Here is a 26813-nt window from a genome sequence, read left to right on the forward strand (position 1 = left end):
AATCTGTGAAAAGAAATAGAAGTTATGAAGAAGAACCAAGTGGAAATTATTGAATGGAAAAATATAACACAATAGCAAAATCATTCTTCAAAAATTTTTGCAAGGCTTTAATAGTAGAGGGAAGATTACATAGAACAGAATCAGTAAACCTGAAGATAGGTCAATAAAATTTACCCATCTGAATAATAGGGAGAAAGTAGACTGAAAAAAGAAATTGTTTACAGAGTTTTAGGAACATGCAGGACAAAACCAAAGAGCTAACATATCATTGGAGGCAAAGAAAGATAGGGAAAAAAGGACAGGTCTGAAAGAGTATTCAAAGAATAAATAGCTCAAAAGTCCCAAATTTAACAAAAGACAGACGACCTCAGATTGAAGATGCTAAGTGAACCCCCAGTAAGACTTGAAAGAAAGTGATGCCAAGAAACATCTGAAACTTCTGAAATCTGTCAGAAAAAAAATCTTTAAAGTAAACAGAGAAAAGTAACACATAACTAATGAAGAATTGCCAATTCAAATGACAGTGGGTTTCTCATCTGAAGCCATAAAGGCCAGAGGAAGTGGAACAACATTTTTCAAGAACTGAATTTTTTAAAAGAACTTCAATCATAAAAGTTTTACATCCAGTGAAAATATTCTTTAGGAATAAAGAGGAAGTGAAAACACTGTCCCATGAAGAAAAAATAAACAAAATTTATCACCAGCAAACCCATTCTTAATGAATGGGTAAAGGAAGTTCTCTCAACAGAAAGAAAATGAATACAAAAGAAAGCGTGGGTCTTCAGAAAGGAAAGAAGAAAACCAGAAGGGAAAAGAAATAGGACTAAATATAATATTCTTCTCATGAGCTTTTTAAATCATATTTGAGAGTTGAAGCACATTATCTAATGTGGTGCTCAATGTATTTGGAGGAAATATTTAAGGAAATTATATTTTAAATGTGTGGAGGGTAAACAAACCTAAATAAAAATAAGGTGATAAAAACTTTAATACCAGTATACTGTGATAAGTTATATGTGTATTGCTATGGTTTCCACGTGTCCCCCAAATTTCATGTTTTGGAAACTTAGTCCCAGATTCATATGTTGATGATATTTGGAGATGGGGCCTTTGGGAGATAATTAGGATCAGGTAAGAGCATCTGAGTGAGATCCCTATGGTGGAACTGATGACTATAAGAAGATAAAAAGATAATTTGAGAGGCTGAGGCGGGTGGATCACTTGAGGTCAGGGGTTTGAGACGAGCCTCACCAACATGGTGAAACCCCATCTCTACTAAAAATACAAACATTAGCTGGATGTGGTGTCACACACCTGTAATCCCAGCTACTCAGGAGGCTGAGGCACAAAAATTGCTTGAATCTGGAGGTGGAGGCTGCAGTAAACAGATCACACCACTGCACTCCAGCCTCCAGATAAAAGAGACTTAAGCCAACATACTCATGCCCTCTCACTGTATGATGCTCTCTGACACATTGTAAAGCAGCAAGAAGGCCCTCACCAGATGCCAACACCATGGCCTTGGACTTCTCAGCCTCCAAAACCAGAAGCCAAATAAACTTCTGTTCTTTACAGATTATCCATTCTGTAATATTCTGTTATAGCAACAGAAAACAAAGACATGTACATTGCAACACCTAGAGAAACCACTAAGAATACGACATATAGCAATATACTCAAAAACAATATAAGTAAGTCAAGAAGTATGCCTAAAAACGTTCAGGTAATTCACAGGAATACAAGAAAGGAGAAATAGGAGAATAAAAACAGAAGAACATGAATATTTATGGCATAACCTAAAACTAGAAACAAGTTAAATGTCCTTCAGTGGGTTGAAAGGTGAACAAACTACGGTACATCCACACCACAGAATATTATTCATTAATAAAGAGGAAGTAAACTATTGATATAAACAGTGGTTTGGATGGTCTTAAGGAAATTATGCTAAGTGAGAAAAGCGCATCTCAAAAGGTTACATATTGTATGATTTGATTCCATTTATATAGGTTTTTGTTGTTGCTGCTGTTTTGTTTTGTTTTGAGACAAAGTCTTGCTCTGTCACCCAGGCTGGAGTGCAATGGCATGATCTTGGCTCACTGCAACCTCCACGTCCTGGGTTCAAGCGATTCTCCCACCTCAGCCTCCCGAGTAGCTGGGATTACAGGCATGAGCCACCAAGCCTGGCTAATTTATTGTATTTTTTGTACAGATGGAGTTTCACCATGTTTGCCAGGCTGATCTCGAACTGCTGACCTCACGTGATCTGCCCACCTTGGCCTCTCCAAGTGCTGGGATTACAGGCATGCACTACCACACCTGGCATCCATTTATATAGGTCTTGAAATAACAAAATTACGGAAATAGGGTGCAGCTAGATGATAAAAGAGATATCACCACCGATCCCACAGAAACACAAACTACCATCAGAGAATACTATAAACACCTCTATGCAAATAAACTAGAAAATATAGAAGAAATTGATAAATTCCTGGACACATACACCCTCCCAAGACTAAACCAGGAAGAAGTAGAATCCCTGAATAGACTAATAGCAAGTTCTGAAATTGAGGCAGTAATTAATAGCCTACCAACCCAAAAAAGAAAACACTTTAGTTTCTAAGTGTCTTGGTGTCCAGGATTCTTGTAGTGCTTATTTTAAGTAATGAAAATGACATTTGCCCAAAAAAGGTAAGAGATCTATAATATGCTACATGAAATGACGGGTTAGTCCCAGAAATCAGAATATTCTTCTATCTCCAGACAAAATGAAAAACAGGTTTTATTCTAAGCCAATGTAATCTATTTATAAATAATAGCATACAAAAGATCCTCTTTCAGTAAGACATCTGGGTGGCAGAAGACAGCAGACTTTTTGCTCTGAGGAAAAAAATTTTATGTTTTAGTTTAGGATCTAAAATAGATTCTAGAATTGTGACCTGAGACTAAGGGTAAAGGGGGAAGATTACTATATATAAATTACAATATATATGATGAATAGATTGTGCCAGAGGATTGACAGATACATATATTTAACACAATGAGACCAATGGTAAACAGATCAAACCCACTTTATTTCTTTGTGGTTTTCCAGTCACTTATATACAATTACAATAAAGTAAATCATTCTCTATATTTTTGTTAAATAATCACAAAATGTATGTTTAAAAAGTAGTTTAAGTTTACTAGAAAGTACTATCTCAACAGCTGTATAGCTGACTTATGTAATCATATTTATGCTAATTGAAGAGAATATATTTCACCTTCAGGATATTCATTTTTTCTAGCCTTAATAAACATTTTATAAATATTGACACTGGGGATAAAAATACTGATAATATTATATTTACTTTGGCTTCACAGAGTAAAAATTGTTATTCAGTCACATACAACATTCTTGCATTTTCTTAGTCAATCCTCAAACTACCTGAGACGTAACAATTATTACTCAGTTATAAAAAGAAACCAAGATTCAGGTATACTAAATAATTTGTGAGTATTCATGATAGAACATGGCAGGTTTGATTGCAACTCTGTTTGATTCCAAAGTGTTTGATCTTTCCACTTTATCATAATGCATTTCTGGCAAGAAGCATGAGAATAAAAATGTGACGTGAAAAACTACTATGGAATTATTTTTAAGTGGTTTGCATAGACTTTGTTTTTAGACTTTGTTTAGCTTTTCTGAAAAAGTTGTACTCAGCTGTTCAAAGGCTAAGACAACGTTGTCGTCTTCATTTTCACATAGCTCACGCAGGGAAACACTGGAAATGGGGAAAAAAAAAATAGGATCCATTTTACTGAGATTGAATATTATAAGAAAGGCTTTCCTTGGGTAAGCAGAAGTAAATCCCATCAGATGATGAAATTATGTTAGCAAAATATGAGGAAAAATGATAAGAAACATATGTCTCCTAAAAAAACTTGTAAAAAAATTTAAGAAAAAATAACAAAACAACCCCCATGCAATTCTCCTCCTTGACTAATAGGCAAGAGAGAACCAAGAGAGTCTGAAAAGCCATCAAATTCCACATAACTCGATCCCTTCTCCCTTCAACAGTGCAATGCAAATTCCTTTTCTTTCCTCTATGTATCTCTTGTGAAGTCATTTTGTTTTGTTTATGCTAGTGTGTCCAGTGTGTACTGAAACACACAGGCAGCTACATCTACGAAGAGGAAAATATTCCTTCCTTTACCTAGATGTGTAAAAAAGATAATGGCCCTCCAAAGATGTCCACATTATATATTCCCCAGAAACCGATGAATAGGTCAGGTTAGATGGCAAAGGGGAACGAATTATGGCTGCAGAGAGACGTAAAGTTGCTAATCAGCTGACCTTGAGATAGGAAAATAATCCTGGATTATCTGGGCCGGTTCAGTGTAATCTCAAAGGTCCCTGTAAGTGGAAGAGTGAGGCAGGAGAGAGTCAGAATGATGCAGTGTGAGAGTCTACGAACCATTGCTGGTTTTGGAGATGAAAGGGAGCCACAAGCCAAGGAATGCTGGCAGCCTCTAAAAGTTGGAAAAAGCAATAAAAGTAGATTGTCCCTTAAGAGCCTTTACAAAGAAATGCAGCCCTACTGACAACTGGATTGAGCCCAAGAAGATACGTTTTGGACTTCTATCAGAAGTCAAATAATAAATTTGTGTCAGTTTAAGCCACTAGATTTGTGGTAATTTGTTGCAGCAGCATTAAGAAACTAATGTACAGATAACAAAAAAGGAGAGAAGAAATCCAAGAATGGACAGTACAGCTGAGCTGATCAAGGGCTGAAAACTATCATGATCTGACATCTTATCAGCCTTTTATTATTTGCACCTACCTGTTTCCACTAGAGTTCCAGTTATTTTCTAGTGTTATCACTGACCTACCACAAAAATTGATCCGTTCTGTCTCTACAACACCAAATTTCCTTCTGAGTTACAGTCTTATCATTTGACTACTATCATTTCCTCCTGATTGATATCTCCCAGATATAATGTGATGTGTATAAATTCTAGCTCACTATTTTTCATTCTCATCCCTACATGTCATGCTTATCCTTGTTTCCTATGCATCTTTAACAAAAATAGGAACTCTGGTCATTTTTACCAACTGCATAAAAATTTTTTACCAATTTCTTGAATTTTACCTCGTAAATATTTTTCTAATCACTCTTCTGCATCATATTTCAATTCCCTTAATTCAGACCTTTACTCATTTTCACCTGCATGACTGTTACAGCCTTTGCACCTACACATTTCTGCCACATATATAATCTGCATGCTCATGCCCCTTTCATGCTTATGCACTGTCTACACATTGCTCAAAAGACAAAGCCCAAACTTCTTAATGTTAATATAAAGACCTTTCCTGATGTAGATCCAAATTTCATGTAAAGTCTCTTACAACAACCCAGCATCTTCCCCCGTCTCTGTCAAATGCCCATATTCTCCATGTCCGCGTAGTGAGCTTGGAGTCTATCCCTGACCCTTCAGGACCTTTCTCATGTCTGTACTTTGAAAATACTATTTCTTCTGCCCCATAATTTAAGGCCTAGTCAAAAAATTACTTCATTTGAGACTCTTTCTTTGAATGCAAGTAGAGTTATTCATTCCCTTATCTGCCATCATAGCTCTGACCATGTTTATAAGGTCTATAAGTCAACTTCTTTCACTACACATGTAAGAATTTTTTTAAAGCATATATATCAACTTAATGATCCTTTGGCCAGGTGCAGTGGTTCTTGCCTGTAATCCTAGCACTTTGGAAGGCCGAGGTGGGTGGATTGTCTGAGCTCAAGAATTTTGAGACCAGCCTAGGCAGCATGGTGAAACCCCATCTGTACTAAAATTTAAAAAAAAAAAAAAAAAATAGCCAGGCATGGTGGTGTACACTTGTAATCCCAGCTACTTAGGAGGCTGAGGCAGGAGAATCGCTTGAACCTGGGAGGTGAGGTTGCAGTGAGCTAAGATCGCACCACTCCACTCCAGCCTGGGTGACAGAGTGAGACTCCGTCTCCAAAAAAAAAAAAAAAAAAAATTATGATCCTTTATAGCCCAAATGCTTAGGAAGTGTCTCATACCAATAATGCTTTAATACTTCTTAGATGAATGCACGAATGAGTGATTTCCTTGCTCAGGCTTTTGAGACAGCTTCCAAGTCTGTGGAGTTTCTAGGGCTGCTCTGGAGATTATAACTTGAGTAACTATGAGCCACTCAAGGAATACCCTATTCGAGATATTCCAAGTGGACAAAGCAGTTTCCTTCTGCTCCCAAAAGTTCTACTGTCTGTATAAAACGTCCAAGCAGGCCTAATTCTGCTCAGATCCAAGATATAAAAAGAGACTTGATTAGCAAGAACCTAATAATGGAGAGATTTGTGGCAAATTAAATATATAAAAAGTGATAGGACAAAGCCACACCCATAAAGTATTGAGTGGCATGCAGATTGAAGGCTTTAGAAAGACGGACAGTTAGGCTGGGAGTGGTGGCTCACGCCTGTATTCCCAGCACTTTGGGAGGGCAAGGCGGGCGGATCACCTGAGGTCAGGAGTTCCAGACCACCCTGACCAACATGGAGAAACTCCGTATCTACTGAAAATACAATATTTCCAGGTGTGGTGACACATGCCTGTAATCCCAGCCACTTGGGAGATTGAGGCAGAAGAATCGTTTCTTCTAGGATTAGTCCTAGAAGAACCACAACCAGGAGGCAGAGGTTGCAGTGAGCCGAGATCATGCCATGGCACTCCAGCCTGGGCAACAAGAGCGAAACTCCGACTCAAAAAAAAAAAAAAGAAACGAAAAAGAAAGATGGACATTCAACTAAGCAACGTTACATGGTCAATGAAACCTAAGAATGGGGTACCCACAAAAAGTTTGGTGTTGCTTGGGACCCCACTAGGTTTTGTTAAAGATGAAAATAGGAGGCCAATATGAAAGGTCAGAGTCAGAGGGAGCCTGCAGAAAACATCGGAGAAAACATGAAGTTCAAAGTATGTAAGTGAATATAAACCAGAAACCAGATAGAACCCTAAGGAGCCCTCTGAAATATCATGTCCTTGATACACATTGCTTGTGGTAATTGAGAATACAAGGATCTAGGAGTTAATGAAGCTTTCAAATATTGCTGCCTGTCAGTGCATGATGCCTGGGGCTGAGACTCTAGTCTGAATGAAACTTCATCTCAACTAGACATTGGAATTAATTCTGTCATAGAAATAACACAACAGGAATACCCTATATATGTATATGGCATTTGACAGAGGTAAGGAGACATTCTGCAGAGCCTTTGAGGAGTTGAAATGCACAGCACAGAAGAAGTTTAATGGCACCTTCATGTACCTGGCTTATAGTAAGAGCTCAACATTTTTCAAATTATAAATAAATTATTAAAAAATCTAAAATCAATATTTAAATATATAACACACCTGATAGATTTAATGGTGAGTGCAAAATCCTTCAACAAATCATAAGCATCTCCTTCATTCATCCTAAACAAAACAACATTTTGAAAATTAATAACACAAAACATTAAAGAACATCCTATCTTGTATTTAAATGCTGAATTTATCACTAACAGGTTACTTTTGTCTGTCAAGATCTCTTTCCAAGAATTATTTCTGCCACAGACTCCTAGATATTGATTCAATCTATGGCAATGGTGATTATGAATTCAAGAGTTGAAATTTCACAATCATAGATAAGCAATAAAAATAGGAGGCTGGCCATCTCAGGAGATAACCAAAATAGGAAAATAAAGCTCAGGAGGGTAAATTGGAACTAGAGACTCAAAAGTGAAGAAACAGATGTATCAGTTACTAATGTCACAGCTGCTTTATTCACAATGAGTCACTTTTTTTCAAAACAGTGCTCAACATCTTTGAAGAGTGTCAGATATTTTAATACCTTCATTCTATAAGGATTGCTCCAACATTTTATGTAAAACACAAAATTGGTTTCCAGCTTTGGTGTGACCGAATGCCCCTCCCCACATCTATGTGCTCAGTGCCCAAGTCAATTTCTTCATCCTAGGTAAATCCAAGAGTGTTTATCCCTGGTTACTATTTTTGAAAATGTTTTTCCTGCCACAGAACTAAAACAATTGTCATGCACTCAGTCCTATATCTACTCTTCTCAAATATTGGAGAGCATGCCATTATTTTTCAGTTTTAAAATATCTAATAATGAATAAACAGGAGAGTAATAAATAAAAATATATCTATGAGCATATGCAAATATTTATATTGTTAGAGTACAACATTATGTCATGTGAACTGGCCTAAGTGCCAAGATTTTGCTGGAAAACCACAAACAAAAATAATACCAAATTTGTTATTCTTTCCTGCCATTAGTCTCTAAAAATAAAATCTAGTATGCTTAGTATGATTTAACCTATACTTGAAACTGTAGTGAGGATTCTTCTTTAAAATTCATTAAATTAATTCATTAGAGACGGAGATGGGGGTACAGAGAAACACAGACAGAGAGGACATACCTATTATCCTGGACTAATCCTAGCAAGGAACCATGTTTGTAGAAATCCAGTGCATAGGCATTAAGCGGCATTTTCCTTCCTCGGTTATCAAATTTCTGTGACAACAGCACTGGAGCCTGAGAGCTATTTACACCAATTGTGCCTAGAGTAACCTGAGAAAATACGATTTTTCTTAATGTATTACTTATGTATAAAGAAAGTTGATAATTTCTTATGTGGTGCTTTGTAGTTACATCCTTTAGTCGCCATTTTTAAAGCCCATTCTTTGCTGTGAAGGAAGAGGGTGTTACCCACACATTGTGGTAGCACCATCCTAAGCAAGCCTGGAGAGTGGCTCAGCTCCATCCCATGAGGCTTATTGCACCCACAAAATACCGATGACACTTTCAACCATCCATCCACTGGAATATAGAAACACTAGGAAAGAAAACCTAACACCATTTCATTCTCCTTACTGGTGAAAGGAATTTACTTGTAAACAGGATATCAATGAGTAGAGGATTATACATCACAAGAAGAGAATTCAACTGAACAACTCAAACAATCTTTGGAACCCAATTACCTGAATAAAAAGAAGGAGGAAGAAGGAGGAGAACAAAAAGAAGGAAATAAAAAGGCGGCGGCGAATAGTTTTCCCATGTCTGCTCATTTTTTGAAAACTACTATACAGAATCAATAGAACTCTAGCATACCATTAGTATTAGTATAAATTGGCACAGTTACTTTTTTTTTTTTTGGAAGTTACAATTCATACATAATATCTATGAATAATAAGAGTTGACTCCATGTACTTATGCAGATTAGTGATGCAAATTATGAAGTACAACAGTATCTAAACAAGACTCTATTATTAAAACTTAATAATTTGCAGGTAACCATTCAAGTGACAGATATCAACTGCCTTCACCCCTGCTAAGACTTGTTTGGCACCGCTATTTTTTAAATGAGTCGGTAGTAGCTTGAGAAGTTTAATATTTGAATATTCTTATTCCTATATGACTCAGAAAATTATTTTAATCCAGAAAATCAATACCTAAGAGAAACTATTGCACATACACACGAGACATCCATAGCAACACTGTGTGTAATAGCAAAGATGAGAAACAAACACAACTATTCGAAACAGGAGAACAGATTAACGGGCTGTTTGATATTCACGCTATGAATTATTATTAAATAGTAAAAATAAAAGACAGTTTGATGTTATGCTTAACCTTAAGGCATAGCACTGAATGTAAATAAAAGCAACTTTCAGGTGACTGCAGTAACTGTTCCTTCACTTTTCATAAAATTCAAAAGCAAATAAATATAAAAAAGGATTTCGTAATATGTAGTTTTTAAAAAGGAAAGTGAAAAACACCAAGTTTAGAAAGGCTGATGGCCTGGGAGAAGAGGGGAGACAATAAAATGAAACATAGGAGGAGTACACTGATCCTTAGTACATGGTGTCCATGCTTTAGAACTTATCTATATGCTATAAAATAAGACTTTATATATATATAGAGAGAGAGAGAGAGAGAGAGCATATAGACAAGTTCAATGCTTTATATATATATAGCATATAGATAAGTTTCAATGCTTTAGAATTTATCTATATGCTATAAAAGATATATTTGTATGTATACTTAGCATTATATTAAAATGTAAAATTAATTTTGTTAATTAAAATAAACAATAAAAGCAAAACAAGTTTAAGAGGTTATAATTTACTCTAGTAAAATATATTTGTATAAAGTGAATTGGGTAAGGTAAATGTGAGGGAATATGGAAAGAAAATGTGAGTTCAAGAGAAAAAGAACTGCAGATTTATAAATCCTTATAAAAAGTTTTCCTGACTTGTTCTTAACTTACTGACTATGGGTATGAAAACACTTTCTTGTTGGTATTCCATTTTATACAATTAAAAGAATGATGCATTGGTTTTAACACACCAACATTTATTTGAAACTAAAAACTATATCTTCAGAATTTAAATTTAGGATAAAAATGTATGTGTTAATTTAAAATGCACAAGATGTATATAGTCTTCAAAATTATTTTAAGTGATACATGACTATGATTTTGGAATAAAATCTAACACATGTATGTATTGGAGTTGAGACACCAATGTCAATCCATAATATGAAATGTAATAAAACATGTTTTCTCAAAGTTTGTATTAAAATAATCAAATTTCACCAAGTGTCAACATTCATATGAATTAGCCAGGATCTTCCAAATGTGTCTAGTTCTTTGCATTCCATTTTAGGCATCAATGATGCAGACTATAAGTAGTATTTATAGCACTTATAGCAGTACTGAGAAAGCCTGAAGATAGTTTTATGTGGTTCTTTCACAGCAAACCTGTGTCAGTATCAGTAGAGTCTTCAAAGATGGAAGAAAAGTAGTGGTGTTTGGAAACTCTCTGAGCAGGGTCCTCAGGCCAACTCTGAGAAACTGAAATCATATTGACTTCAAGAGCACCAATTCCAGAATATATCTGTTGATACATCCAGATTTTTTTTTCCTTTTTAATCTGGGAAATTTGAAGTTCTTTCTAAGCTGCCTAGCAATATAAATCCATTCTTTCTTAAACGCCTTTTATTAATACACCCCACTCTTCACTTACATGGTTTGGAGTTTCTAGTCGAAGCAAATCGTCATCAAAGTTCCCAGACAGACAAACAAATGGTGAAATTGCTACTCTTCCTTCCTTGCAGCTCATCAAATGAGATACAAGTTGAGAGTCTTCACATTCTTTACCTGTGAATTCTGACAATAATACTTAGGGATAGATCAGTGTTTTGAACTCAGGCAAGTTGTCAAACCTCAGATACTTTCTCTAGACCATGTTACAAGGGGAGCCATTCAGCTTCATGTAATGAAGACTGAAATGTTTTGTAAGTTAGATCACATAAGGTGAGCAGCACAGCTTGGCACAGAATACATCCAGTGAAAGTTGGCTATTAATGTTAGTATCACTATTATAAAAATGTGTATTATATTTTAGTTGCCTTAATAAGAAATGAAAGACTAAATTTAAATTGTATACTCTTCTCGGAGAATTATTGTTATTACCTTTGTACTTTTTCTTTCTTTTATTTTTTATTTATTTATTTTTTTTGATGGAGTCTCACTCTGTCGCCCAGGCTGGAGTGCAGTGGTGCGATCTCGGCTCACTGCAAGCTCCACTTCCCGGGTTCAGGCCATTCTCCTGCCTTAGCCTCCCGAGTAGCTGTGACTATAGGCACCGGCCACCTCACCCGGCTAATTTTTTTGCATTTTTAGTAGAGATGGGGTTTCATCGTGTTAGTTAGGATGGTCTCGATCTCCTGATCTCGTGATCCTCCTGCCTCGGCCTCCCAAACCTTTTTACTTTTTCTTACTGAACTCAGACTTGCCTTCAGAATCTTTCCTGAAACCATGCACCACAATTAGTAAGTTTGGAAGCAGTGCATGAGAATAAATATATTTTCCATTGATATTCTTATAAAACCCAGATCAGACATTCAAACTGGTCTAATTTGTAATTGAGGCATAATATTCACAGACTCCAATCTCACCCCACCTGTGACGGTCACCTTTTTGTGTCTATTTTCCCTTAGAAGGCTTCCATCTATTAGCTCATGAAAAAAAAGAGCAAATGCTAAAAGTTAACCATGTACCAAACACTATTTTAAGATCTTCATATATGCTAATTTAATCATTTAAAACTCATCAAAACTAGGTAGGTAATGCTATTCCCTTTCTCATATATCTATTCAGAAAACTAAGGCATGAGTATGGAGTCTCTCGCTCAAGAAATCACAGCTAATAAGTAGCAGAGCCAGAGTTTGGACCCAGGAAATATGCTTAGAATCTGTGTTTATGAACACTAAGCGTATTTCCTCTCAAGACAGAGTGACAGAATTAGTCCCTAGTTTCTCTTCATCTCATAGATGCCCTTACTCTGTTTTCCAGGCTTGACCCTGAAGCAGCATTTAACAAGATGGTTATAAATGGCCCTACTTAGTTTCAGTCTCTTTTGCCCTTTTAATGTCTAATAAGCACAATTTTTTTCTTTAGAAAGGAAAAGGAATCTCCTCACTTGAGGGCAGAATAACCTTTCTGGGGTTCCACTCTTCTTCCAGAATAAACTATTCTTAGGCAAGCTTATTTACTCTTCAAATTGCTCCACAGTGGAGGTAAAATATACTTACTGATTTTTGACAATGGGAGTTGATATTCCTGATTCATATCAGCCAGTTTGGAAACAATTCGTAGGAAAACGGTAAAGTCCTCCATAATTTTCATGTTATACTCATCTAAAGCATCACTGAAATCCTCAGGGAGATCATCAAGGAACACCTAGAAGCCGAATAATTTTCAGAGAGATCTATTTACCTTCCTTCAAAACTGAATCGTTGGAAGAAGAAAGGTAAAGAACATTGCAATATAATTCTATAGTTATCTACTAATATTTATGCAATAATGTCAGTTTTATTTTTTCACTGGTGAAGTTCAGGTAACTTCATCTTTTCTTTTTATTTGCAATTATGAAAACAAATACCTTACTCATTACCCTTAAAAATGTATTTTGACATACTGAATCAAAACCACTTTTAAATAGAAGCATGCCCTCAAATAACATTAGACTTGTGAAAATTTCAAAGACTCTAGTGACACATTTGAATAGCAAGCAATGAGACAAAGTACATTTGCATGTCTAGGGTAAATCTCATTTTGTTTTGAGGGTTTTTCAAACCTCACTGGATTCATTTTGCTAATATTTAGTTAATTATTTTTTCACTTATATCCATGAAAGAGAGGTATCTCTAAGTTTCCTTTTTATTATGTCCTAGTTAGGTTTTGGTATTAAAGTTAACTTTTGCCCTTAGAAAGAGTAAATATTCCCTCTTTTTGTATTATCCAGAAGAGTGTAGTGGACTGAATGTTTTATATTTTCTCAAACTTTATATGTTAAAATTTGAACACTTAATGTGACGGGATTAGGATGCAAGGCCTTTGGAGATGATTAGGTCATGAAGGTGGAGTCTTCATAACTGGAATTAGTGCCCCTAAAAAAAGACCGCAGAGAGCCCCCCTTGCCCCTTCCACCATGTGAGAACACAGCATAAAGACAACCATCATTATGATGGTGAGCAGTCCCCACCAGACACCTTGATTTAGAACTTCCTTTTAATTATTAATATTTTATTTTTGTGGGTATATAGTAGGTGTGTATATTCATGGATTACATGAGATATTTTGATACAGGCATGTAATGCATAATAATCACATCAGGGTAAATGGGGTATCCATCACCTCAAGCATTTATCCTTTGTGTTACAAACAATACAATTACATTCTTTTAGTTATTCAGCCATAAACAAGAATGAGATCCTGTCATTTTCAACAACATGAAAAAAATTGGAGGTCATTATGTTAAGTGAAATCAGCCAGGCACAGAAAGACACACTTCACATATTCTCACTACTTTGTAGGAACGAAAAGTTAAAACAAATGAACTTGTGCAGATAGAGTAGAAGGATGGTTATCAGACGCTAGGAAGGGTAGCTAGGGGACAGAGAAGTGAATGTTTAATGGGTACCAAAAAAAATAGCCCAGGATCTCTTCTCAGCCTCCGAAAGGGTGACAAGTAAATTTCTGTTGTTTATTAACCAACCAATCATTGCTGCATTACAGCAGTCCAAACAGACTAAAATAAAATTTGTAAAACGTTGGTGTTATTCTTTTTACAATAAAAATCATGTATATTTAAAGTATACAAATTTGTGTTTTAATATACATATATAGTGATGTTATCCTTACAAAGTTTGGAAGAATTCACCAGTGAAGCCATCTGAGCCTTGGGCTTTGTTGGTGGGAATGTTTTTTAAAACAATAGATTAAATTTCTTTACTAGGTATCAGTACCAGATTAGTTATATCTTCCTTACTCAGTTTTGGAAAGTTGTATTTCCTAGGAATTTGCCCATTTTACCTAAAAAGTCAAATATATTGCTATAAAGTCATTCATAAAATCTTCCTTTGCTCTTTTCAACATCTAAAATAGAGCCTGTAGTACTGTCCCATTTTCTTTTCTGACATTTGTGCTTTTACTCCCTTAATGAGTTTTGCTAGACAATCAATTTTACTATTCTTTACAAAGAACCAACTTAGAGGCTTTGTTGATTTCCTGTTCATACAATTGTTGTTAATTTACTTCATATCTTTTCTTGTTTTATTATTTCTTTCCTTCTACTTACTATAGGTTACATTTTCTTGTTGATTTTGTTATTTTCTTAAGCTAAAGTTTAAATCATTGATTTTTCAGCCTGTATTTTTTTCTAATTTATGATTTTAAGGCTGTAAATTCCCCTCTAAGCACTGAATAAATTCCAACTTATAAGCATTGTTATGTTTTCTTTATTTTTAATTAATGTAAAATTTTTTAAATTTCCATTATATGTCTTTTTTTTATCCTTGGTGTGTATTTATAAATTAATTTTTTAACTTTTCACACAATTGAGATATTTCTGATTCTTCTGGTTAGTGTTTACCTGACATATATTTTTAATCACCTTACTTTCAAGCTTTCTCAGTTTTTATACCTAAAGTGTGATTTGTATAAACAGCATATATAGTCTGATGTCACTTAATGGCAGCGATATATTCTAAGAAATGTGGCATTAGGTGATATTGTCATTGTGCAAACATCACAAAGTGTACTTAAACAAATCTAGATCACATTACCTAGGCTTTATGGTATAGCCTATTGGTCCTAGGCTACAAACCTGTATAGCATGTTACTGAATTGAACACTATAGGCAACTGTAACACAATGGTAAGTATTTTGTGTATCCAAACATATGTGAATGAAAGAAAGGTACAGTAAAAACACAATATTACATTTATGTGACCATCATGTATGCACTCTGTCATGGATCAAAATGTCATTATGTGACAGATGACTATAGTTCTCCGTATTTTAAGATGTAGCCTGAAAATCTTTGTATTTTACTTAGTGTATTTAGTACGTTTACATTTAATATAACTATTGATATAGCTATTTTCTACCTTGCCATTTGTTTTCTGTCTGAATTTGAACTACTCGTTACATATTTTTTCTCTTCCCTTCTTGTTTTTACCAGTTTTTCCTTTTGTTAACATGTATGTGCATACTATTTTACTAGTCTTTTAGCTGTTACCCCAGAAATGATAAGATACAGCTATAATTTTATGTTTCTTAATACTTCCAAAATTGTAAAACATTTAAGTGTATTAACCTTCTGAACTCTTACATTATAATTTTCATAAATTTCAGTTCTACATATTATTTCAAATTTTATATGTTACAATTATTTTTTGACACAATGTGTATTCCCTTATATATAATCACACATAACCTTTTCTACTGTGATTCATTCCTTCCTGCAGTTTCATGTTTCCAAATTTTTGATTTTTTAAATTTACCTAAAGTATGTATTTCTTTAATTGCAGACTTGATAGCAGTGAATAACCTCAGATTTCATGTCTGAAAACACCTTAATTTTATCTTTATTTTGACGAATATTTCCTGTAAGTGTAGAATTCAGGGATAGGAGTTATTTTATTAAGCACACAAAAAATATTGTTCCATTGTCTGGAGAGAAAAAAAAATGGCAGACAAGAGGCAGAACTAACTTGCAGCTCCCTCTCAGACAGACAGAGCAGCATGTGGAGACTCACACCATGAACTTTTGCTCCAAGAACTGCCACAGGAACACACCAGGAAAGCCAAGAGAATCCACAGACCACTTGAAAGAAGTAGCTTGCCACTTCAGGCAAGCTGAAAAACTGTGAATGTCCAAAGTGTGAAAGGGGGAACATCCACCCCTTAACATGCATCATCACTGGGGAAACTGAAGGTCCAGATCATGGGAGAAGGATCTGGAATTGAGATAAATTTAGAGAGCCAAGTGAAATATAGGGGTAGAGGAAGCAGTGGGATGAGCACTAGGTGCACTTTTGGTCTCCAGAAAAGTCATTTCTGACTTTGTCTCACAGGGGTACTTGGGGAGGGCTTTGAGTGGAATTGGGGAAAGACCACATGGAGAAGGAAACTTCCAGCTTAACTTTGTAACAATTTCAATGGAACACAAATTTTCCTGGACAGAACCTGGGGCTGGGGGGTAAACAGGAAGTGCAGATACAAGCACAGAGGCTGCAGCAAGTGGGAAGGTGTGAAACCCAAGTGCTCTGCTTGCTTTCTCAGAGGGGAGGCTTGTAGCCTGGGGCAAGTTTTCAGCCCTGCTCACAGATTGCCTGGAAATAAATTCAGTGCTGTTTAGGGGTAGGGGACAGCACTACAAGAACTGCTGAAAGGAGCTCTAAATCTTGAAACAAATCCCTGAAAGACACCAAAATAGAACCTCCTTAAAGCATAAATCTCACAACACCTATAAAATAATAGTGCAATGGAAAAAGAAAAAATAAGGTATTCGGGCAACAACTAGCACAATAAATAGAACAGTACCTCACATCTCAAAACTAAAATTGAATGTAAATGATCTAAATGCTCCACTTAAAAGATTTGGAATAGCGGAATGGATAAGAATTCACCAACCAAGTATCTGCTGTCTTCAGGAGACTCACCTAACACATAAGGACTCACATAAATTTAAGGTAAAGGGGTGGAGAAACATATTCCATGCAAATGGACACCAAAAGCAAGCAGGAGTAGCTATTTTTATATCAGATAAAACAGATTTAAAGCAAAAATAGTTTAAAAAGACAAAGGGACACTATATAATGATAAAAGGACTACTCCAACAAGACAATTTCACAATCCTAAATATATATACACTTAATACTGGAGCTCTCAAATTTATAAAAAAATTACTAATATACCTGAGAAATGAGAAAGATAGCAACACAATAATAGTGGGGGACTTCAATACCCCATGACAGCAGTAGACAGGACATAAAGACAGAAAGTCAACAAATAATGGACTTAAACTCTACCCTAGGACAAATGGACTTAATAGATATTTACAGAACATTCTACCCAACAACTGAAGAATATACATTCTATTCATCAGTATATGGAACATTCTTCAAGAAAGACAATATGATAGGCAACAAAACAAGCCTCAGCAAGTTTACAAAATTATATCAAGTACTTTCTCAGATCACAGTGGAATAAAATTGGAAATCTACTCCAAAAGAAATCCTCAAAACCATGGAAATACATGGAAATTAAATAACCTGCTCCTGAATGATTATTGGGTCAACAATGAAATCAAGATAGAAATTTTAAAAGTCTTAGAACTTAACAATATTAGTGACTCAACTGATTAAAATCTCTGGGACATGGCAAAAGTGGTGCTAAGAGGAAACTTCATAGCATTAAATGCCTATATCAAAAAGTCTGAAAGAGCAAAAATGGACAATCTAAGGTCACAACTCAAGGAACTAGAGAAACAAGAACAAACCAAACCCAAACCCAGCAGAAGAAAAAAAATGGCAAAGATCAGAGCAGAACTCAATGAAATTGAGACAAACAAACAACAAACAATACAAAAGATAAATGAAACTAAAAGTTGGTTCTTTGAAAAAATAAACAATATTGATAAATAGACCATTAGTGAGATTAACCAAGAAAAAAAGAGAGATCCAAATAAGTTTCATCCAAAGAAATGAAACAGAAGATATTACAACTAATACCACAGAAATACAAAAAAAAAAAATTATTTGAGGCTGCTATGAACACCTTTACACACAAACTGGAAAACTTAGAGGAGATGGATAAATTCCTGGAAATATACAAATCTCCTAGATTAAACCAAAAAGAAATAGAAACTCTGAACGGACCAATAACAAGCAGTGAGATTGAAATGGTTTTTTTTTTAATGTCAACAAAAAAAGTCCAAGACCACATGGATTCACAACTGAATTCTATCAGGCATTCAAAGAAGATTTGGTACCAAGTCTACTGACACTATTTCAAAAGACAGAGAAAGAGGGAATCCTCCTTAAATCGTTCTATGAAGCCAATATCACCTTAAAATCAAAACCAGGAAAGACATAACAACAACAACAAAAAAGAAAACTACAGACTAATATCTCTGATGAACCTAGATGCAAAAACCCTCAACAAAATACTAGCTAACAGAATCCAATGGTATATCAGAAAGATAATCTACCATGATCAAGTGGGTTTCATACCAGGGATGCAGGGATGGTTTATCATATGCAAGTCAATAAATATAATATACCACATAACGGATTTAAAAACAAAAATCACATGATCATCTAAATAGATGCAGAAAAAGCATTTGACAAAATCCAGCATCCTTTATGATTAAAACCCTCAGCAAAATTGGCATAGAAGGATCATACCTTAAGGTAATAAAAGCCATCTATGACAATCCCACAGTCAACATTATACTTTACAAGGAAAATTGAAAGCATTCCCCCTGAGAACCGGAATAAGAAAAGGATGCCCATTTTCACTACTCTTATTCAACATAGTACCAGAAGTCCTAACCAGAGCAATCAGACAAAAGAAATAAAGGACATCTAAATCAGTAAAGAGGAAGTCAAACTGTCACTGTTTCCCAATGATATGACTGAATACCTAGAAAAGTCTACAGACTCATTTAAAAAGCTCCTAGAACTGATAAACGAATTCAGTAAAGTTTCAGGATACAAAATTAATGTACACAAATCAGTAGCTCTGCCATACACCAACAGCAACCAAGCTGAGAATCAAATCAAGAACTCAGCCCCTTTTACAACAGCTGCAAAAAATAAAATAAAATACTTAGAAATACGCTTAGCCAGGAGGTGAAAGACCTCTACAAGGAAAACTACAACACACTGCTGAAAGAAATAATAGATATCACAAGCAAATTGAAACACATATTATGCTTATGCATGGGTAGAATCAACACTGTGAAAATGACGATACTGCCAAAAGCAATCTACAAATTCAATACAATTCCCATAAAAACGGCACCATCATTCTTCACAAACTAGAAAAACAATCCTAAAATTCACATGGAACCCATGAAAAGCTCACACAGCCAAAGCAAAACTAAGCAAAAAGAACAATTCTGGAGGCATCATATTACCTGACTTCAAACTATACTATACGGTTATAGTCATCAAAACCACAAAGTCCTGGCATAAAACCAGATACATACACCAATGGAACAGAATAAAGAACAGAAATAAAGGCAAATACTTACAGCCAACTGATCTTCGACAAAGCAAATGAAAACATAAAATGGGGAAAGGACACCCTATTCAACAAACGGTGCTGGAATAATTGGCAAACCACATGTAGCAGAATGAAACTGAATCCTTATCTCTCACCTTATACAAAAACCAATTCAAGATGGATCAAAGACTTAAATCTAAGACCTGAAAGCATAAAATTCTGGAAGACAACATTGGAAAAACCCTTCTAGACATTGGCTTAGACAAAGGTTTCACGACCAAAAACCCAAAAGAAAATGCAACAAAAACAAAGATAAACAGATGGCACTTAATTAAACTAAAAAGCTTCTGCACAGCAAAAGAAATCATCAGCAGAATAAACAGACAGCCCACAGAGTGGGAGAAAATCTTCACAAACGATGCATCCAACAAAGGACTAAATATTCAGAATCTACAAGGAACTGAAACAAATCAGCAACAAAAAAACAAACAATCCCTTCAAAAAGCAAGCTAAGGACATGAATGGACAATTCTCAAAAGAAAATATACAAATGGCCAACAAACATAAAAAAATGGTCAACATTACTAATTACCAGGGAAATGCAAATCAAAACCACAATGCGATGCCACCTTACTCCTGTAAGGATGGCCATAATCAAAAAATAAAAAATACTAGATGTTAGCGTGGATGTAGTGAAAAGGGAACACTTTTACACTGCAGGTGGAAATGCAAACTAGTACAACCACCAGGGAAAACAGTATGGAGATTCCTTAACAAACTAAAAGTATATCTACCATTTGATCCAGCAATCCCACTACTGGGTACCTACCCAGAGGAAAATAAGTCTTTATACAAAAAAGATACTTGCACATGCATGTTTACAGCAGCACAATTTGCAATTGCGAAAATATGGAACCAGCCTAAATGCCCATCAATCGATGAGTGGATAAAGAAAATGTGGTACATATGTATATCATGGTATACTACTCAGCCATAAATAGAAATGAAATAATAGCATTCACAGAAACCTGGATGGAGTTGGAGATCATTATTCTAAGTGAAATAACTCAGGAATTGAAAACCAAATCTCATATTTTCTCACTCATAAGTGAAAGCTAAGCTATGAGGACACAAAGTCATAAAAATGGTACAACGGACTTTGGAGACTCATAGGAAAAGGTGTGAGGGGTGAGGAATAAAAGACTACACATTGGGTGCAGTGTACACTGCTTGGGTGCACCAAAATCTCAGAAATCACTACTAAAGAACTTATACATGTAACCAAACACCACCTGTTTCTCTAAAACCTACTGAAATTTTAAAAAATTCCAAAAAATTCATATGTGGTCATCTGGGAAAGTATTTTTGATCTAAGAATAAAAATGCAATAGCATGTCTAATATAATTCTAGTTATGTAACACCAAGAGTTTATATATGTATATATGTGATTAAAGTATGTATTTGCATGTAAAATATCTGAATCAACAACAAAATATTATTCCATTGTCCACTAGCTTCTATTATTTGGATTAAAAAGAGATTTATTATTCTCATTAGTGCTTCTTAGAAGGAAATGTGTCACTTTATTTCTGTCCTAGGAGATTTATGATTTTCTCTTTGTGCTTCTCAGCAGTTTTTCTACATTTATACTCCCTGACATTGACTAGGGTTTTAAAACTATGGTGTGCTATCTTTAATCAGCTTTGGAAAATTCCCAGCTATTATCTTTTTGAATACTCTTCGGCCATTTTTCTCCATCTTTTTTTCTGGGACTCCCATTATATATGCATTAAACTTTTTCCATGTGATTCATGTTTCTTATGCTGTCTGATTTTTAAAAATTTTTACCTCTGTGCTATTTGGATGCTTTCTATTATGCTGTCAACTTACTGATCATGACTTCTGAAATGCACATTCTGATAGTCAGATATTGTATTTTCAGTTCTAAAATGTCCATTTCGTTTTATACATTGTAATTATCTAGTAAAAAATCGATCCTTTTATTAATCTTGTCTCTCCTCCTATTTTCTTGAACATATTAATCACACTTAAAATCCTTATATGTTAATGTTAATGTCTGGATAATTTATGGATCTATAATTATCGACCTCTTTTATTCCTGTTTATTGGTCATATGTTCATGCTTACTGACCTTTTTAGGTTTTGTTTTGGTTTTGGTTTTGCACCAGAAATTGTTTTCAAAGGACTTTACAGGCTTTAGATGTTATCTTTCACCAGGGTGAATGCCCCCATTTTCAAGTTTGGCCAAGAGAGTGAAAGTATGATCACCTCAATTCGGTACAGATAGTACAGACTACAGTGGGTATTGTTTTACAGTTTTAGTAAGCCTCATTTATGCTTTTGTCTCTCTAGGTCATGGATTTCTTAAGATTTTGAGAATAAGGATAGTTGGTCTTAGTCTTCTCACATCTAAAAGACTACTAAAGATCCACCTTTTTTCCTGTAGCACTTCCTAACCTACTATTTAATTTTCTAGTCCTAGATGGCTTCAAAAATGTCTTGAGGGCGATACAAGCCTACCCATGAAGGCAGACCCAGATCCTTTTCTCTAGTGAGTTTTTATTTAATATATGTGACTTTAGAAATTATTATCTAATTTTTGCTTTATCTTAGAGATGGGGTCTCCCTCTGTTCCCCAGGCTGGTCTCAAACTCCTGGGCTCACGCAACCCTCCCACCTCTGCCTCCCAAAGTGCTAGGATTACAGGCTTGAGTCACCATGTTTGGCCTATTTTTTAAAGCTTTTTGGCGTAGCACCCTAACCTTTCACACAGATCTGACTGTTATGCAGTAAAGTGTATTTTTATCATGATCTTTTTTTTCAAAATACAGATAGTGAATTTTCTATGTTAAATATAAATTTAATTAAACAGAACAATTAAATAATTGTTTCAAAAATGTACAAGTGGTAAAAAGTGTAAAGATGATAGGTCAATGACTAAAATTGTGTTCACTGCTCTAGAGGGCATTCCGTGAGAGCACAGATTTTTAATCCAGCATTGTGGGATTAGAAAATATATACTAATTCTTTTTGTTTGTTCCATAGCAACTTTTCACTAAGGTTATCTAGTATAAACCAGCATATCCCATTTTATTCTAGGGAAGTAGAATAGTAATAGCATTTGATGTTGACTTGATGGTAGAGAATCGTAACCAAAGAAAATGTTGCATGTTACAAATAAAATTGAAAAACTGTTTCTCTGTTTTTGATCTCTGTGAGTCAAGCAACGATTTCTTAGATGACTATTCTAATATTTTCTCAGGGAAGACATTATAATTCACAACATGTATGTCCCTTCCATAGTTCTACCTTAAGGTAAAAGCATCCTAAAAGAACAGTATATTCGGTGATATAGCTAGTTATTTCACTTAAATGTATAATTAGCATATCTTTTCTTTAGTCACCTGATGTTATAATTTGATACAATCAAATTGAAAACAAGAATAAAATGTTGATCCTGTTTTTTTCACAAAGACTTTAACTTTTTGGTAGATTTACAGAGGGAGACATCAATTACAGATTAAATATCACACTGATTACAAAAAGAACAAATTATTCTTAAAACAAATGAATTATCGTTTGAAGTAAAATTCTACAGCCACTAAGTCATTTTAGGTAAGATCTATTTAGTGATTTTACATTATTAAATTTTATCAGAATCACACAGTTTACCTTTGATTGATAAAACTCGAAGTGTGTATCTTGGAAATTTGGTGGAAAATATCTTCTTCCAAAGAGATGTGCCAATACTAACACTAGCTTTTCCATAACGTCTTGAGAAAAATGTTTTGAGCCTACAAAAAACAAAGTGTCTTCTTGTAAATATGAAAGGGTATAATTCTATTTTTTCATGTTTAAATGGAATGTCATATTACATGTAATTTCATGGAAACTAAAAATCTATGACAAATATAGCAATTGAAGAATTACCATATATCTGCTAATGGTTTTTATCTGTGCCTTCTTTTTCATCCTTGCTACCTATACCCTAATTTAGATCCTAATCATCTCACACAAACTGCCTTATTTCCTTACCTAGATTTCCTCACTTTAGTCTATCTTCGTGATTTTAAGAACACCATATAGATTTAGTGTTTAAATGTAAAAATCAAAGGATTTTAATAAAAGTATTAAATAAAATGTATTTAAAAATTTACTCAATATGGATAAAATTGTGGTATTTTTAGGGGAAAATATGATTCTAAATTACACTATTAATATAATGTCAGCTATTTAGGTATACTATACAATAATATTCAAAGAAAATATGATTGGAAGAAAATATTCACAAATATTAATAGTGATTATCTGTGGATAGTGTAATTATGAGTAATTTTTTCTTTTTAACTTAATGCTTTCCTATATCTTTTTCCTATGATGAATATATATTATATTTAATTCAAAGAAAATATTTTCTAAAAATTGTATATTATTTAATATGTTATTAATCCTGGCAGCAAGGAATCACTGAAGTTAATACTTTGGAGGTGTTGACATTGTAAATACATATCATAAAATATGGCTGACTATCATTTAATATATATTAGTAGGTGTTTACTTTATCAATTGAAGATCTATAAATTATATACATATTAATTGTATTTTCTTTACTAAAAATATTCCTGAAGTGTTGGTTGTCTACAAATCTGTTGCTATTTTTGGACTCTCTCTCTACATATATATATAAAATCTCAAGCTTACCTTTACTGGTTGGCTGACAGAGATCATGGAAAAGGCCATTTACAAGAAAACTGACAAAAACAAGATTAGAAGGTTCATGGTAATGCAAATGTGATACAAGTCCAGCAAACCCCACTGGATTACCTTCTTGATCTAAATAGCCCTAAAGAACAAAAAACAATTTATTAGTTTGACTCAAGTTACCACATAATAAGTAACTTATTAAGTATCAGTTTAAAATAGTATTTAATGTCAATATAAGAAATATTCATAACTATTAATGGGCCCAACTTTTACAATTATACCATTTATAAGTAATGTCAATCATTGGATAGAACCTTCTAAAAGCTACAATTAGTTCAGCATGGTAAGAAATCTAGATAGTAGTAATGTTATTCCCCCTGCCCCCAAAAAAGTGCAGTAATGCATACCTCTTTCACCAAGAACTGCAAAGAAAACAAGAAGTAAAGTTTTAACATGTCCATGACTCTGGGTTGTTTGAAGGACAGCAATGAATGCTTTAGCACTGATAGCACCTTTAAAGAAAAGAGTACTTTTAGTCACACAATGTTAGGTGTTACAAAATACATTTGAAAATGATAATAAATGATAGATCAATATCTATTATACCACACAGACATTAGAAATGCATCAGATAAAATTTGATTTCACACTATTTTATAGTGTTACATGGCAACTTCTTTTTTTAACAAAATAGAGCACATAAACCGAATTGTCAGAAATGAAACATATTGCCAAAGAGTCTGATTATGAAAGCCATTCCAGTTCAGGAGCTTATAGCTTTTAAGTTGTTCTAGAAGTAAAAAGATATATTATCCCATGTTCTGCAGTATTATTACAAAAAATCATGTAACTAGGTTGATTTCAACCAATGTTATAAAAATATTGCTTGCTTTCCAGCATAAAACTGCATTAAAGTGCATATATCTTTCAACTTCCCACTAAAATGTCCATGAAATTCCAAAAAAAAATCCCAGTATCCCCAAAATGGAAACTTAGCTGTCTTTAGGCCTGAGGGTTTATAGAACCTAGAAAGAATCTCTACTTACTATAAGGCTAATGGTCTAGGAGGAGGGAGGGAAGGAAAAAAGGAAAGAAGGAAGGAAGGAAGGAAGGAAGGAAGGAAGGAAGGAAGGAAGGAAGGAAGGAAGGAAGGAAGGGAGGGAGGGAGGGAGGGAGGGAGGGAGGGAGGGAGGGAGGGAGGGAGGCAGGCAGAGAGGGAAAGAAGGAGAGAAGGGAAGAGGAAGGGAAGAGAGAGAAAAGGAAGAAGAGAGAAAGGGAGAAAGAGTGGAAGGGTGGAGGAAGGGAGTGTACTTTCCATCTCCTTACTGTGGCATGATACTTTTTGAGGGCACCATATATGGCATATTTGCAACATCTTCTCTCTCATATGCCACTTTTAGTCAGAGATGGCAATAGTCAGAAAACAGCATAGTAAGGGATGAGGGTTTCATGGTGGTTCACTATAACCACAGAAGTACAGACCTCATATTAAAGTCATACTAAGATAAGAATCCTGATGGCATTGCATACTATAGTTTATTGTGATTAATGTCATCCAGATAATCAATGTGTAATAAGACCAGCAGAAGTAGAACATGACCTTTCAATTCAGAAAACTATATAGATGAAGATCTGCTAAACACTGATATTTGGGCCAAAATCTATTCATCCAGCTCAGATCTGAAAGGGTATTTGATTAGCATTTAGGTGGACAGAGTGAATCCAGAAGAAATTTCATACATCCTATTGCTTGGCAAACCATCAGATTTGGATAGATGTATCCAAAGTGATAAAATAGAAAAACCCACAATAGATCAATTCTTCTTAAGAAAAATTTATCATCTTCCTAAAATTATGGTCATGCTATAAATATTTATTGAATGTCTACATCAGAAAATCAGACAAACATTATCATCCTTGGAGTGCTTACATTCTAGTGGGAAATATAGATAAAATACATAAAAACATGATAAAGATAGGAAGATAGAAAGACAGATAATAGATAGGCAGATAGATGACTGATAGATGTAGATAGATGGATAGAAAGATAAATGATAGAATGATACATGATAGATAGAAAGGTAGTTAGATAGCAGATAGAAGATGGATGATAGATAGATAGATAGATAGATAGATAGATAGATAGATAAGATAGATAAGATAGATAGATAGATAGATAAGATAGATAGATAGATAGATAGATAGATAGATAGATAGATATAGGTAGGTAGAGGTAGGTAGATGGATAGAAATATAGATGATAAACATAAAGATAGATCAATATAGATAGATACATAGATAATTTGATGCTATATAGGAAGTGATGAGAACTCTATTTAACTGAATAAGGAACACTGTCAATGTTCAGCAGACAGGGGAAACATTTACAGTTTAGAAGACATGGTGAGGGTAGGCTTCACTATGTAATGTTACAGTAAAGAATTTAA

At 34.5% G+C, this 26813-nt stretch overlaps 1 protein-coding gene across 3 annotated transcripts in view; it reads right to left on the minus strand.

Annotated features, from left to right (window-relative positions):
* The window catches only part of DDX60 (DExD/H-box helicase 60), a 115433-nt gene that overhangs the window by 8268 nt on the left and 80352 nt on the right, over window positions 1–26813 (minus strand). The window contains exons 31-38 of one of the 3 annotated variants that reach the window (XM_008000220.3): window positions 24774–24878; window positions 24364–24505; window positions 23335–23456; window positions 12656–12803; window positions 11086–11228; window positions 8478–8629; window positions 7411–7473; window positions 3051–3761 (exon numbers count right to left, since the gene is read on the minus strand). In XM_008000220.3, coding sequence (XP_007998411.3) covers window positions 3662–3761; window positions 7411–7473; window positions 8478–8629; window positions 11086–11228; window positions 12656–12803; window positions 23335–23456; window positions 24364–24505; window positions 24774–24878 — 975 coding nt within the window. In that variant the 3' untranslated portion in view covers window positions 3051–3661. Of the gene's footprint in view, window positions 1–3050; window positions 4394–7410; window positions 7474–8477; window positions 8630–11085; window positions 11229–12655; window positions 12804–23334; window positions 23457–24363; window positions 24506–24773; window positions 24879–26813 lie in introns of those variants that run through there. The other 2 variants (XM_008000223.3, XM_073017710.1) reach the window with 2 other exon arrangements.

This window comes from Chlorocebus sabaeus, chromosome 7 (genome assembly GCF_047675955.1).
Source record: "Chlorocebus sabaeus isolate Y175 chromosome 7, mChlSab1.0.hap1, whole genome shotgun sequence".
Classification (NCBI taxonomy): domain Eukaryota; kingdom Metazoa; phylum Chordata; class Mammalia; order Primates; family Cercopithecidae; genus Chlorocebus; species Chlorocebus sabaeus.